General features: G+C 45.9%; 2 protein-coding genes across 3 annotated transcripts in view; one reads left to right on the top strand and one right to left on the bottom strand.

Annotated features, from left to right (window-relative positions):
• Nucleotides 1-13,609, top strand: part of GPR17 (G protein-coupled receptor 17) — a 179,317-nt gene that overhangs the window by 80,800 nt on the left and 84,908 nt on the right. The window lies entirely within an intron of this gene.
• Nucleotides 412-11,983, bottom strand: AMMECR1L (AMMECR1 like). Of its 2 annotated transcripts, XM_065748524.1 has the most exons (6): nucleotides 11,543-11,983; nucleotides 7,416-7,526; nucleotides 6,804-6,918; nucleotides 6,094-6,184; nucleotides 4,996-5,092; nucleotides 412-3,798 (listed from the first exon to the last, which is right to left on the bottom strand). In XM_065748524.1, exons 1-6 carry the CDS (start codon nucleotides 11,947-11,949, stop codon nucleotides 3,687-3,689), a joined length of 933 nt encoding a protein of 310 aa, XP_065604596.1. In that variant the 5' UTR covers nucleotides 11,950-11,983; the 3' UTR covers nucleotides 412-3,686. The 2 variants fall into 2 exon arrangements, 1 of the variants encoding a protein (XP_065604596.1); XR_010622934.1 differs by lacking the exon at nucleotides 412-3,798 and having other exon boundaries at nucleotides 5,017-5,092; nucleotides 5,539-6,184.

The following is a 13,609-nucleotide window of genomic DNA, read 5'->3' as shown; positions in this document are numbered from 1 at the left end:
TCTTTAATTCATTTGAAAAGACCAAAACCAAAGGTGGGGTACTGCAAGCCAGATGTACAGATCTGTGTACGTTCCACCATCAGGACAACTAACGGAGTTATCACTGAGTCAGTGTTATTTCAGAATGCAGACTCTTTGCTGTATCATTATTAAGGGAAATATTGTAGTATTTGTGTTTAATTTTCCTACTGTTTCCCCCTCACTTCTCCTAGCAAGCCTGTCTTTATGTTTCCAGACAGCTGTGATAGCAGTCTGGCAACTCCCCTGGTTCTGAACATGTAGTAGAAGTGAGAGGCTTGGTGTTTACACACAGTGTGTTACCCAGCTTCACAGACGAGAAAGATCTGATCATGTCCCATAAATGCTATAAGAAACCATATAAAGAGGACATTACAAACTTTTTTTCCCATTATGATTTATTCTCTACAATACTTCATTAGAGGATAGAGTTCAATTATTTACACTCAGAAGTTATTATATCGGTAGGAGGCAACCAAGTGTAATACAAAGAATTGGTCTGACATCTCTGCACTGAAGGTCAAAAGAGGTCTCCTGCTTTAAGGAAATAAATTAACCCCAAAGTAACTCAAAACAAAACGACATGTAGTTTCCAGAATACAAACAGAAAACAGCACTAATCGTCAGTGAAGATTGCAGATGTAGGTTAATGTACTATGAAAACAAATTATCCTGTGCAAAGGTTAAAACGAACTCTTAGATTTCTTACAGAATTTTAGTTCTTATAAACTGCAGATATGTGATATTTTGACCATAAAACCTTCCCAGACTGAAGTGATCTCAGTTGAGATTGACTATCAAACATGAAAAGAGGAAGTTTAAGAACCTCACAGTGGAAACATTCCAACACTGACAGACTCCAGTGATCAAAGACATTCTCCTGTATTTGCTGTAAAACAAAGACAATCCGTACTTGCAGTGAGATTATTTCTCAGCTGTGGTTGTCATGAGAATAAGCCCTTCTAGACCAAAAGGCACTTGCTTCTAAGGATGAGTTAAATCCAGATCAAACCAGGTGGCAATTGCTTTCGAGGGAGCAGTTCTAACCTGCTGTCCCCACAAAGTAACCACAGAGAAAGTACTGAATCGCTGATTTTTGTTACCTCCACCTGGAGGCAAATCAAAGTGCATTTTGTTTCCAGCTCACTCCTTTCATCCTTATGCATAGCTGCCGTGTAATGATCTAGAAATGGGATTATTTCCTGAGACCACCTGTCCTTGTCATGTATTATCGACACGCCTTTCAACCGACTTCACAGCCAGACCCCTTATGGGACTAAAGCTGAGAGGGCCTGTTTCTAACACAGCAGACCAGCAGTTCTGATTTGCTAGCTTCTCTTCTCACTGCAGCAAGACAAGAACACAGTACATATTTAGAGGCTTTTTTGTTGTTGTTTGTTGAATCCAGACTGAGCAGGGAAATGGAAGTGGGAGAGGATAAGGCTTCCCCAGTGCCAAACTGCCTAGCCCACTTCAAGCTCATCCAACCACGTCACTCACTCCTAACATTCTGTTCTTTAAAAATGACAGCTAACCTTCCCCACCCCACCCCTTCTTCATCCCCTATACAAATAAAATGAAATCAGGAAAACACTGTACACTGGTGAAGACGCAGAACAGGGCAAATACTTGGAAAAGAAACGAAGAGTAGAGAAGCCTGGCACTATATGCCTGCATGACCAGTCTCACTGAGCGTGCTCAGGGGTGAAGTTTTAGCACCATTTTTTTTGCTCTTTTTAAACCTTGATGAAATTAAATTCTAACGTAGAACACTTGAACAGTAATGAGTGTAGCCCTATGTATCATACTGTTTGACAGCTGAACGGTGAATGGTATTGTCCAGAGCTGACCCCATCCTCCCTCATCACTCCCGGGCACCTTGGGACAGTAATTACAAACCACTTGAGTTTGTAACAATACCCATTTATTCTCAGCAGCAGGAAAATACTGAAGCAATCCCTTCATCTTCAGTCACTCTTCAACAGCATCACATGGGAAAATGCGGCCATTTATAAGAACGACCCAGCACAGGAGGAAAGCTGGGTCAATATTGCACAGTTATCCAGAACAGGACTCCCTCCTTTCCCTCGTGTCTCTCTCCTCCGGCAGCAGGAGGACACAACACCACCGTGAAGCAAAACCACACAGGCCTGTTTTCTTCTCTAGGACCAGAAGGAGCAGCAGCACGCAGTCCTGAGCTTCCTACCAGCCTCATTCCCTGCCTCACCAGGAGAGAACTTCAGGCTCAGAACACCAGCCAATTTTAAAAGCCATTATTACCACACACAAGCAAACTAAAGCTACGTGTGGCCAAATAGCCAGCGCTCTGCTATACACCTGTATGCTCTCTCCTGATCACTGCTGACCCTCCAGAAACGTTTCTGAATTTACAACTGGAATTCTAGTGACCTCATTGACAGGGTGTGCCTTAACAACACTGCAGAACAACAACTGGAGAACGTATCTTCCTCTTAGAACAGAGTACTTCTTTCAACCAATGACAGGAGGAGAAATACAGAGTGCACACGAACAGGGCTCCCCGCTCACTGCCTCGATGTGCTAATGAAAGAGCTGCATAACACATGAGCAGCGAAACCACGCAGCCTCCTCCACCAGGCCCGCCACGAACCCGACTACTGACAAATCTCAAGATCCATAGTCACACTAGAGAAAGTGGCTGTCCTATGAAAAGGAAGGTCCCCAAGACAGTTTTCTAAAGTTAAAGAAATTTCAGTCACTTGTCTCCCTTGTATGACTACAGTCCATTCCCTGCCAATCCCTACCCACCCCTAATCAGGCTCTCTTAAAAACGTTCTGACACAAAACGGGGCAGTAACGGCGAAGACTGTCCAGGGTACACTCAAGTTACCTTGTCCTTCACATACACAGCATGACAATTTGCTCTCCTACAGGCAAAACAGCACTCTATTTCATAGCAGGCTACGTTACAAAGCACCACCTACAAACCCAGCAAACCATAAACCAAAAGGAGTTCTAGAGAATCCACCTACAGCAGGATCTGAGAATTAGAGCCTTCGACGGCTTACTTAAACACTGGATTCATCTGCAGTACCATCCAAAGGTTCTTCACATCTTTAAGTGCTTTCTGTCTGTGAGGACGAGGTGCTACCCAGGTGTTCAACCCTCTGTGTTGTAACGTCCGCCTGTGACGCGCGGGGACTGCAGTCAGCTCTTGGTACACAACAGATACCAGAGGTTAAAAAAAATTAAAAAGAACCTAAAAAATGTTTCATTGGACTCCGTTGCCCAGGCTGCCAGGGGAATGCTCCTACTTGATCTGGGGGGCTTCCATAACAAACAACTCAAGCTTCCAGAGCGTCGGTAACACGCGCAAACAGATCGATCTGAAGTGGCACTTTCACTCCTAGAGGTCTTCTGCACCTCACAACAGTTCGTAGGCACGGAGCTCCAACCCAACTAAATCCCCATTTGGAGGGAAGGCTGAGATAAGGCTTGGGCCCCTGAAGTTCTGTCATGCTCTCATCCTCCCCCCAGGTCAGCTGGAAGGCAGACTTGGCAACGGAAGCTAGCATCATAAAATGGTGCAGTAGTAGAAGTAACTGGACCAGGAAGAGGAGGCGTCTGCCCCGATGATGTCGTAGCCATTGGCAGCAACTGGGGGGTGGGACTGGTCATGCAGCCGTGTGTCAGGAGTAATGATTGTAGAGGGGAGGGGCATGAAGAGTGCCATTCTGGAAACAATGCTGACGAGAGGCCATGTACTCCGCGTAACTGATTGTCACCTTCTCACTGCGGTACCTGTGGGAACAGCATCAGAATGAAACATGGAGAGATGGTGCTGTACGGACAAAATGCTTTCATCCCACATCACCTTTTGGATCACCACCAACAACCCTAAATAAGGAGACCCCCACTAACTTCAACAGCTACTTTGTGTCCTATCTCCTTATGCAACAGTCTGGATAAACTTTCTAAGCTTTATTTAGCTTTTGTGTGCCAAAGGCTGAGCCCTGTTCAAGACAATCATAATAAAGAGGACTCCTGAAGTGGCAGACAGAAAACAAATGGTCAGCTTGTATTCTTTTTTATGTTTACCTGCACAGAGAAAAAAAAAACGGGGGCATGAAAATTTTGCTGGAAGCAGAAGGCTCAAAGTTTCAGAGACTGAAGAAACAGCATTCAAGTACCGTTTCCTTCTTGGGTGGTCTTCACACTTGAAAAGCTAGTGAAAGCAGATGATGCAGAGTTGGGTAAAAGGAAAGTTATTATGTGCTATGTGTCACTCAGTCCATGTTGAACAGTCAGAATTCACAAAAGGTGAAGTCCCTTCTGAGAGATCACATTCCCAGTGGCACTTCTAAGCACTGCAGGTCAAAGCAGCTGTGAATTGCACTGAGTCCTTCCTCCTCCACACACCTCCTCCTGCTTACACCACGTTCTAATGAGAAACTTAATCCTGTCCTCCCATTAAAAAACAGAACACTCCCACTCCAGAGGTGGGAAACAACATGATAAATTCCCGTGTTTCTGAACAAAACTCTATGTCCACATTTTTATTTACGGGGGAGCTGAAAACAATAAAAGAGACAAGAGCACAGAAAAACAAGCCAATGCTACAAGTCAGCCAGATGGGAGCATGGTTTGGTTGGAAGACAGCTATCACCTCCAAGCAGCTACACCATCCCCAGAGCAGCATGTTGAGAAAAGGATGTCTGCTGTAAAAATACCAAAGAATCCACCCCTTAATAAACCTGCAAGCGTTCTGCTTCTTTGGAGCGGATGACTGCACTAAAAAGTAGTGGGTGCTTTCTGAAAAGTCTTCAAAACTGCACAGACTGAACACGTTACACTTCATTCCATATACATTATCTGCCTGACATTGGTGATTTCGTCTTCCAGCCCCCACCTACCACCTGACAGAAGCGTGAAGATATACACAAATAAACTGAATCGTCCACAAAATGAACCTTAAAGACAACAAATACATCACCTTACCTGGTGAGTTTAATCGTTTTCCTAAAGTCATTGGTAATCGGAGCCTTAAAGCCACCTTTCCTGAGTAAGGAGTCTATGGTCTGGATCTGATCCCAGTCTAATGAAAAATAAACACAAGGGGTATTTTTCAATATAAAAATTGTGTCTGAAGAAGAGAGGAGATGCATTAAAAGGCCTCTAGAGAAGCAAACAACTAAGCAGGAAATTCTGAACTTTACAAATACCAGTGCCAAACTGGACATACACGACCTTACGCATGCACACTGCCTGCACATGCCAACCCCTTTAAACTCAGATTTGAACTGCAGTGATCTATAAAACAGTAATCCCATTTTCTCCATATGACCTCTCTTCCTACAAAGGTCCGTGCCTTGCCTCTGTTGCAGAGACACCAGACTGTTTTATCAGGTGCCACTCGGTTTTAGCTCTTAAGACTTAAAGTAAGGTAATACTTAGCTTTACACAGACAAATTGGGATCAGCCTGATGCTCTAGTGATAGCACAGTGCACTGCTATGTGAGAGATCAGAGTTAAAATTCCTACCTTAGTCTTTTGCCCCAGAGCCAGGAGGATGCGACCACTCCACTCTGCTAGGTGGAGGAAAGGAGGCAATATTTTGAGCAGTTACCATGGTGACCGCTACTATATTTGAGTGGGAAGTGTGCTCCAGAGGGGCCCTGTTTCCTGCCCTCATCTGGAGGGTGCTACTTTAGCAACAATGAGGAGGAAAGGAACTCTCCTGTTGGTACTGTGCAGTCTGCAGTTATCCTAGTTGGTGGAAGAAACATAGAAGAGGAAAGATGCAATGCTAAATGAAGCTGGAAGTTCCATATTTTGAGAGCCTCTATTTCTTAAGCCCTAAAACATTTTTTCTTTTTTACACTAAGATAAAACTGTGCACAGATGTGGGATGAGAAAAAGGCCAGATGAAAACCCAACAGCAGCTGTATCAGGTGTCAGTTATCCAGATTAAGTCTGGTGGATCCATGGCACTATTATGAGAAGAGCATTGCAATCCAAACCCAAAATGCATAGATTTATGTTACCCAATTCTGTGACACAGCATACTGGTACGTTTAGCTGTCATCTCAAACCCACCTTGTTCCTTAGCAACCTCAGGTAAATACGTGGCTGTGCGTTTGACACCTTTCTCATTGATGAACTCTATTCTGATCCCATGGATCCCAACCTATAGATGGAAATGAATAGCCAAATAAGAGGTGTTTCCTAACACTAAGTTAATGATTGATCTGTCCTGCCTGCAACCCTGTGCATTTCTCCACCGCCGGCCTCCCTGCCACTTCTCCTAAAGAAAGTCTTCTTAGGAGTCTGACAGGCTGCAGTCTCCCACACTGGTCCAGCAGGACAAGAATCTAACAACAGATCGTGACTAAGCCAGCCCAACCACAAAGTCTATTTCATCTTCCTTGAGCTAAGTATACTCCTATGTAAAATGTCCTAAACATTTCTTATACGTTAGGTTCTAACTACTTTTTTATTCCTGGTTTCTGTTTACAGCATCAAAGCACTTCCCAGGCTTTTACATACACACATCCCTAAACCTACTTCCTCTTGTGCTAAAGCCATAGAATAATTTATTTGCCACTTCTGCTGCCATTCAGATCCCCTCCCAACCAATATCACACTATCAGCACATCCTCCTCCTCCCTTCTAGTTCCCCAGCCCTCCGTTTCTATCCCCAGTTTGGTTCCCCACACACCCTTGTAACGAAGGAGACACATCACTATGTACTAACCCGAACCCGAACGGAACGAGTGATGCAGAGATCCAAATGCACCTGTTCTCACCTCCCAGTCCAAGTAGTCACTGGCATCCTCAAAGTTAGTGAGGAGGGAGACAGAGCAGAAGAGTTTGGGCAGCTCCTCGCGGGTCAGGGGTGGAAATCGGCTGTCCTTAAGTGCACTAAGGGAAGAGGAGGTACACTGCCTAATCTGAACACCAACAAAATCCTCAGATGCTCAGTTATGACCTTGTCGATTACACCTCTGTGAAATACATACTGTTTTTCAATTTTCTACTGCAGATAAACTGATTTGCATCTATTCATGATCTAACAAACTAAAATATACAAACACTAGGTAGGAGCCTCCAGATGCTGCCTTTCACTTACTGCAAGCAGAGAGAAGTTAGGGGAAACCTGACACTAAACCTGCTAGTATGTAAGACAGAGTCAATATTAGCTTTAAAAAGTCGACCAAAATTCACCTATTGCAAATATGTTCCCCTAAATCCTGACACATTACCTCCCCCTAACTATCACACAATTCTCATGTTTATTCTACCATGAGGGATATAAAAATTAACTATGCTAATCCAATAAAATAACTTAATTTTGAATCCTTATAGATCCTCAGCAAGTTAAAGTAGTTTCAGGTTTATTGAATTTTCAACATAGTTACCTGGTTAATGTGTATTCCCTGAGTCCTGAGTGAAGATTCATGGCTGAGAAGGTCCCGATACAGCCACGGAGCCGCTTGTCTCGCCCCGTCTTCCACGTCACAAAGAGTGGACTGAAAAGGCAAGAAACGAGAAATACCTCAGTCTGTAGAGACAGACCTTTCAGGGCAGACAACAGGTACAGCAGAGCATGTATGCATGCCCTTCCTTTCTCACCCTCTCTGCAATAAATCCTACCAGGCACACCTTCTCAACCTGCCAAACGCAAAACCCATTCCTAACCCACGCCTTTCCAGCATGCTTCCTCATCTCCACCAACACCTTCCTTTCTTCACCACACAGTTTTCTGATGAGTAAGACTGTTAATTTGACCCCACTTGTTAACCTCTGTGAGTAACAGCCTCACTTAATGGCATCTGGTGGCCTACAGGACAACCAAAACTCACACAGGTGAAGAAAATTAGATTACTCATTTATAGCACATTTGAAAATGAAAGACCTTGAACAGGTTTGCAGAATGCAAACATCTGTAATTCAGGTTTGCAAGAGACATAAAACCACTGCACTGTTCCACCCAAACCTGTGTTTTCCCACCTACTCATAGATTTACAGGTGTAACAGCAGATTCCCCAAGTCAGCAGGCTCATTTCAATCTATTAACCCAACAGCCACAGTAAAACCCGGAGAAAACATGAGATTCTGAACAACAGTATTCAAAAGAGCTCTGCCAAGAGGTAAACAGATAATGAAGACAGTGAACACCAGGGGCAAAAAGTTCACTTGTACAGAAGGGAGTGAAATTGCAAACAGCTGGAGAGAGAAACAGGAAAGAAAGGATAATGGCTGCTGGAGCCTACAAAAATGTTGGAGCAGCTGGGAAAATGTGCAAGGAAACCAATGATGCTGATCTCATGGTAAAAGCTGGGTAACTGAGACTGTTTTTTCCCATTACAGGGTACTGAATGCAAGAAGTGGTCACTCAGAATTCAAACAATCCCAAACATAAAGGAGAAAGTTGGTCAGCAGCGATACCAAACGTGGATTTCCATTGGACTTCAAGATGGTATAATAGGAAAACACACGACGCTGAGAAAATCTTTCTGAAATTAAATAGATATTACCAAGAGTTCTAAAACACGAAGACAGGACTGATTCTGCATCAAAGCATACATAACAAATTTCCTCAAATTCTTCAAGCAATGCATTTTTGTGGTAAATGTCACTAAAAATACGGAGAGATTCCGTTTGCACAGCAAAATCAGCACGGAGAGGGGATGATTTCTCAAACACAGGCAACACAGCTTAAAAATCAGAACATTTTTTGAATTGCAGTGACAAAGCAATGTCCAGTGCTGTTACCCAGAGCAACAACAGAACTACAAGACCGGATCACAGCATCAACCCAGCACTCAGGATCCTGTTAAGAGCTGTGACCTAAGCAGCAAACACTCTGCGGGTGCAATTGTGAAGTACTTTGCCCACAGGGGAAGTGGAAACACTCTTCAACAACCACCAGCCACCTCAGGCTCCTTGATCAAGGCACACCATTTACTGCTCTCATTTTGCAACGACACTTCAAGGTACTTTCAGGATATCGTTCCTCTCTGTTTTCATCCAAGTACCATATGTTGAAACAGAAAAGGGAAGCAGAGCTAAGGAAATACATTAGAAAGCTTAAAGAAAAAAAAAACAACCCAAAAATGACACTAAGCTTAAAAAGGAGATTCCTGAGATGTGTTATTGCCACAAGCTTGGTGAAAATTTAGCTTCATCTAATTACACTTTTGGAACCATTACTTTGCCCAGAGAAAAAGGAAGGGAGAAGATGAAAAGCACTACTGACAGAATACAAATGTAAGTTCCTTCTATTCTTGGATTCACATCACAGGTTCACATTTTCTATTCACCTCTTTCCACTGTAAAAAAACAAAAAGTTTCCACTGAGCTGTGACACAGCTTTCTACGTCTATAATAGAAGAGGTATTACCAGGAAGGACGAGATAATTACATCCAGGGGGCCATCACACTTTATAAAACCTCATTTTTAACAGGTTTGACTGTGGTCATAACAACTGAGGCTTAAAAAATACGTTTCACTTCATACAAGTTGATAAAATTGCATCTTTTTAGTTTTTCACCATATAAAAGGCACTGCTTCTTAATGTGAGGAATAAATGCTTTTAGCAAACTGCAGGTGCTGATGACAGGAAGTCAATTGTTCCATAGCTCTTTCCAGAAAAGTGCATTTCTTTTATGTACGAAGGGAAGTCTCAATTATCTTTTGCCCAGACCAAGACCACTTTCTGATCCTTTGCAGTCACATCCTGATGAGATCAGAGCAACCACTTCCCTCCGGCCACAGCACCGCAGCCAGGCACTGTGCTGGAGCAGTCTGTGAAACACAGGCACCACTCTGCTCCTTCCATCAGCGGTCTGCTCCTCATCTCCCCTGAGAGACTTCTGGTGTATAGGTTTTTCTTTTGTTTTGCTTTGGAGTGATGATCCAAAGGACTTCAAAACGATCAGCACCAGCACGCTCGGTGAATCCTAACTTGTCAAACTGGGGCGTGCAATTCAAACAGCCAACATTTCTGAAACACGACCTTCGTGACACTAGTGAACAGAAGTTGGATTTACTGCCAAGATAATGAAGCCATATAAAAATAACAGCACAGAACTTTTGCATTTCAAGCAACGCAATAAATGAATACGCTCGTTTTAGAAAACAATCAGTAGTTCAGATATGAGAAACAACAGTAGAAACATTTCAGCCTGGGGAGCCCCTGGAACTGTTCTGTGCTGCAGCCCAGTGTGTCTCCATTCCCTTGTCCTTATGGCATTAAACAGCTTAGCCCGCAGCAGCATTCAGAACATGTACCTCTAATCCTGCTGGGATAATAACTGCATGGATGCACAACCTACATCCGACTCCACAGTGACAGCCAGTAAGGTGGCAAGATGTTCAGTGCAAGGAAAAGTCCTTGACCTCTTTAAGCCGTTGCTCCTTTACATCAATTTAAAATTCATTAATTTAAATCAAGGGTGGCAACACCTTCGTGTTTGATCTGTTGTTCTGTCCGTGGCCCTTTGAGGGGCATCAGAAGTTCTGTTTGTCACTGATGTTTTCCATATAATTCTTCAACCAAACATTTTAACAACATTAACATTTCCACACTCACACGTTCAACCTTCAGATAAACATGAGGTAAATCTCACCAAAGTGAAATGCCAGATAACTTTCATAAATCTGCTCCCTGCCTCTTCTCACACTTATCTCCTTTCTTCTTAACCTTGCCTTCATCCCTGAAAGTGAACCCCCAGTCTCTCCCCATATTGTGCAGCCAGCACCACCTCTGAAATGGTCGCTTTTTCAGTTCCACAACTGGAAAATGCTCAGTTCCTCTCCCTGCTACACCCGTCGGCCTGGCGAGGCACACACCGTCATGCAGGCCCTTGTCCAATGCTCTCTAGCTCAGCTGTTGCTCAGGATCAGTCCGAACATTGCTTCAACTGCTTACTTCCCTCCTTTCCCAGTTTGCTAGCAGAAGGAAGTCTCTTCCCTCGTCCTTGCCCCAAATCAGTGCCTGGCAACAGAGGTAGAACACTCTTCAAATTAATTACATTATTTTGTTGCTTTCTGTCAATTGTTTAATTTCAGCTGCAATGTTTTAGTATAGTTTCATGAAGGCACGGTGTGGTTAATTACCTGCAGAGTGAGAAGCCTCCTTACAATGATGGGAGCCAACTGCAGCAGTCACCACAAGGCAGCTTTGCATTCCTCAATAAAAGCACGCACGGTCTCATGCATCAGACTCTGAGCCAAAGAAGCACTGTAACTCCTCACACATCTGCCCAGCTCGCCTGTAGGATTAGGCCTGCTCTCACTTGAGCACCACTCTTCAGAGCTCCACTCAAATCCACCAACAACTTCAACAGAATATCTTTACTCTTTCAAGCAGTTTCAGGGAATCCTTTTTGTGCCTGGCAGGTCGAGCAGAGCGGCCCCTTCCTCCCCACCCATCAGTTCCCCCTCTCCCCAGAGGAAACCCTTCCGCCCACCCCAGCACCCCAACCCCATCACAGCTCTGAGTGCTGCTTTCTCCACTTTCCTCCCACACAGTTTACTCACTAGGGGTCATTGGTAAATCGAGGAAGTCGTGGCTGAGGGAAACCGTAGAGATGACAGTAGAGTACATCGAAGCAGTAGCAGCACATCTCTGCTGTCACCACCAGGTTCTTGGTGCTATTGGCAGTTCCATTGGGCCGAGTAAGCGGGCTCAGAGCTCCCGAAGTGGGATTCATTCGAGTAATTGGGGAATTTCCTGGGCCCAAAGTCAAGTCAGATACGTTCTCCCTTCCATTATTCCCATCTGTGTGCTGGTGGTTCTGAAGAGGACCTGAACTGGAGCCCGGTACAGTTGTGGCCTGATTCCCATGACTGTGCGTTCCGCTCCCGGATAACTTGGGCTTCTTTACTCCACAACAGCCAGCTGCCAGCTTGGGCTCGAGGGGAGGAACACAGCGTCTTTTTCCCATCCTGCTTCAAAACTTGCTGCCTGAAGCACTTGCAGAACCCCTGGAAACGAACAGGGGGGGAAAAAATAAGCACTACACAAAACAGTTTCTGGTGGAACACCAACAGCTGCTTCCATGCTTCTCTAAGTTGTCAGCTTTCCTTTTTCAACAAAAAGCAGAAGAAAATCCCTGCAACACGCAACTCGTCCACACCTCTAACACAGGGAAAACCAATCCAGCAAGCAGAATGGGTACTTCCATACATCAATCACATGAGCATATGCAACACAAGAGGAAACCGTGCTCCTGAGCTGTTGGTGCAACATACCAAAGCTCTGAAAAGAGGCAGCTCATCACAAAAACACACAACAAAAAAACCCACACACCACCAGACCTAGCCCTCCCACAAAGGAAGGGAAGCTTGGAAAACTGAAGGGAAAAAAGGAGACTTTAGACCATACATCCCATTCAATTCTCTTGCAGATCATCTGTTCCCCACCAGTTAACAGCTACACCAATGGCAAACTCCTTCACAGCCATGGCCGCACCTCCCTTCCTCCTTCTCAGCAGAAAGGCGACAATTCCTTTGGCCCACACCACAGGGTTTGGGCTCCTAGAGCTGTGACCCAAGCAGGGCACAGAGAGAAGCTACGAGCTTGGAACCACTACTCTGAACAACAGACTATTGCCCGGACCCCAGATGCAAGCACCTGCATTAGCTTTCTAGGACTAAGGAAACCAGCAATACCCAGAAGCAGACAGGCAGAGTCAAGATACACAGGAGAGGAAGAGCTGAAGATAAGCACAGTCTCAAGAGGAGGGAAGTGGTGAGTATGGAAAGCAGATACGTGCACAGAAAAAGCAGAACTGTTTTTGCTCTAAAGAGGAGAACCCTATCTCATACAGCACAAAGAGGGGAGGGGAGAAGAGGGGAGGGGAGAAAAGGGGAGGGGGAGGGGAGGGGGGGAATAGAGGGGGGAGAGCCTATGCAGATCCTCAAGGACCACACATCCAGTGTAGGCACTTCATTAACTGTAGTACCACCACCACCGTGAGATCCGGACACACAAAGGGAGAGTTCCCCATCTGCTAAAAGCACAGACGTCCAAACAAGCGTGAACTCGCAGCCCACGCAGGAAAAGGAAGAAAACCCAAACCCACACAGATGCGCAGCAATGCCCGCTCGCACAGCTCCCATCCTCCTGCACCCAGCAGGTCCCCAGAGAACGGGACCTCCGAGAACGGGCGCTCCCTCCGCTTAAAAAGCCCTCAAACCTGAGGTTTTCGAAGGATAACCGCGGAGGGCACGGTGAGCGCGGCCTGAGGAAATCACCCCGCTTCCTCCCAGCTCTGCCCGCCCCGCTCCGCTCGCTCCCCGTCCCCGTCCCCGTCCCCGTCCCCGTCCCCGTCCCCGTCCCCGCTCCCCGCTCCCGCCCGCCGGGGCCACCGGCCTGCGGGGCTGCCGGCTCCGGCCCGGCCGCGGCGGGGCGCTGTGGGACGCGGCCCCGGTGCCGGGCGGCCCTCCCCCACCCGCCCGGCGGCGGCCGCCCACCTCCTGCCCCGTCCCGGGCCGGGCGCGCTCCGCCTCTCCCCTCCTCAGCCCAATCGCTGCCCCGCCGCCGCCGCCGCCGCCGCCTGCCGCCTCATGGAGCCATGGGCCCGGGCGAGGCTCCCCGGAGAA

The sequence above is a fragment of the Cyrtonyx montezumae genome, unplaced genomic scaffold (genome assembly GCF_038088225.1).
Source record: "Cyrtonyx montezumae isolate F1298 unplaced genomic scaffold, pur_monq_1.0 scaffold_5, whole genome shotgun sequence".
Classification (NCBI taxonomy): domain Eukaryota; kingdom Metazoa; phylum Chordata; class Aves; order Galliformes; family Odontophoridae; genus Cyrtonyx; species Cyrtonyx montezumae.
Note: the sequence above shows the minus strand (reverse complement) of the source record. Positions and strands in the feature narration are given on the sequence as shown.

Coding starts and splice junctions, on each gene's coding strand:
- AMMECR1L (XM_065748524.1), bottom strand. CDS start 11,949: ATGGGAAAAAGACGCTGTGTTCCTCCCCTCGAGCCCAAGCTGGCAGCT. Junction 7,527..11,542: donor CGATTTACCAATGACCCCTA/GTGAGTAAACTG, acceptor TTGCCTTTTCAG/TCCACTCTTTGTGACGTGGA. Junction 6,185..6,803: donor GTGACTACTTGGACTGGGAG/GTGAGAACAGGT, acceptor TTCCATCTATAG/GTTGGGATCCATGGGATCAG.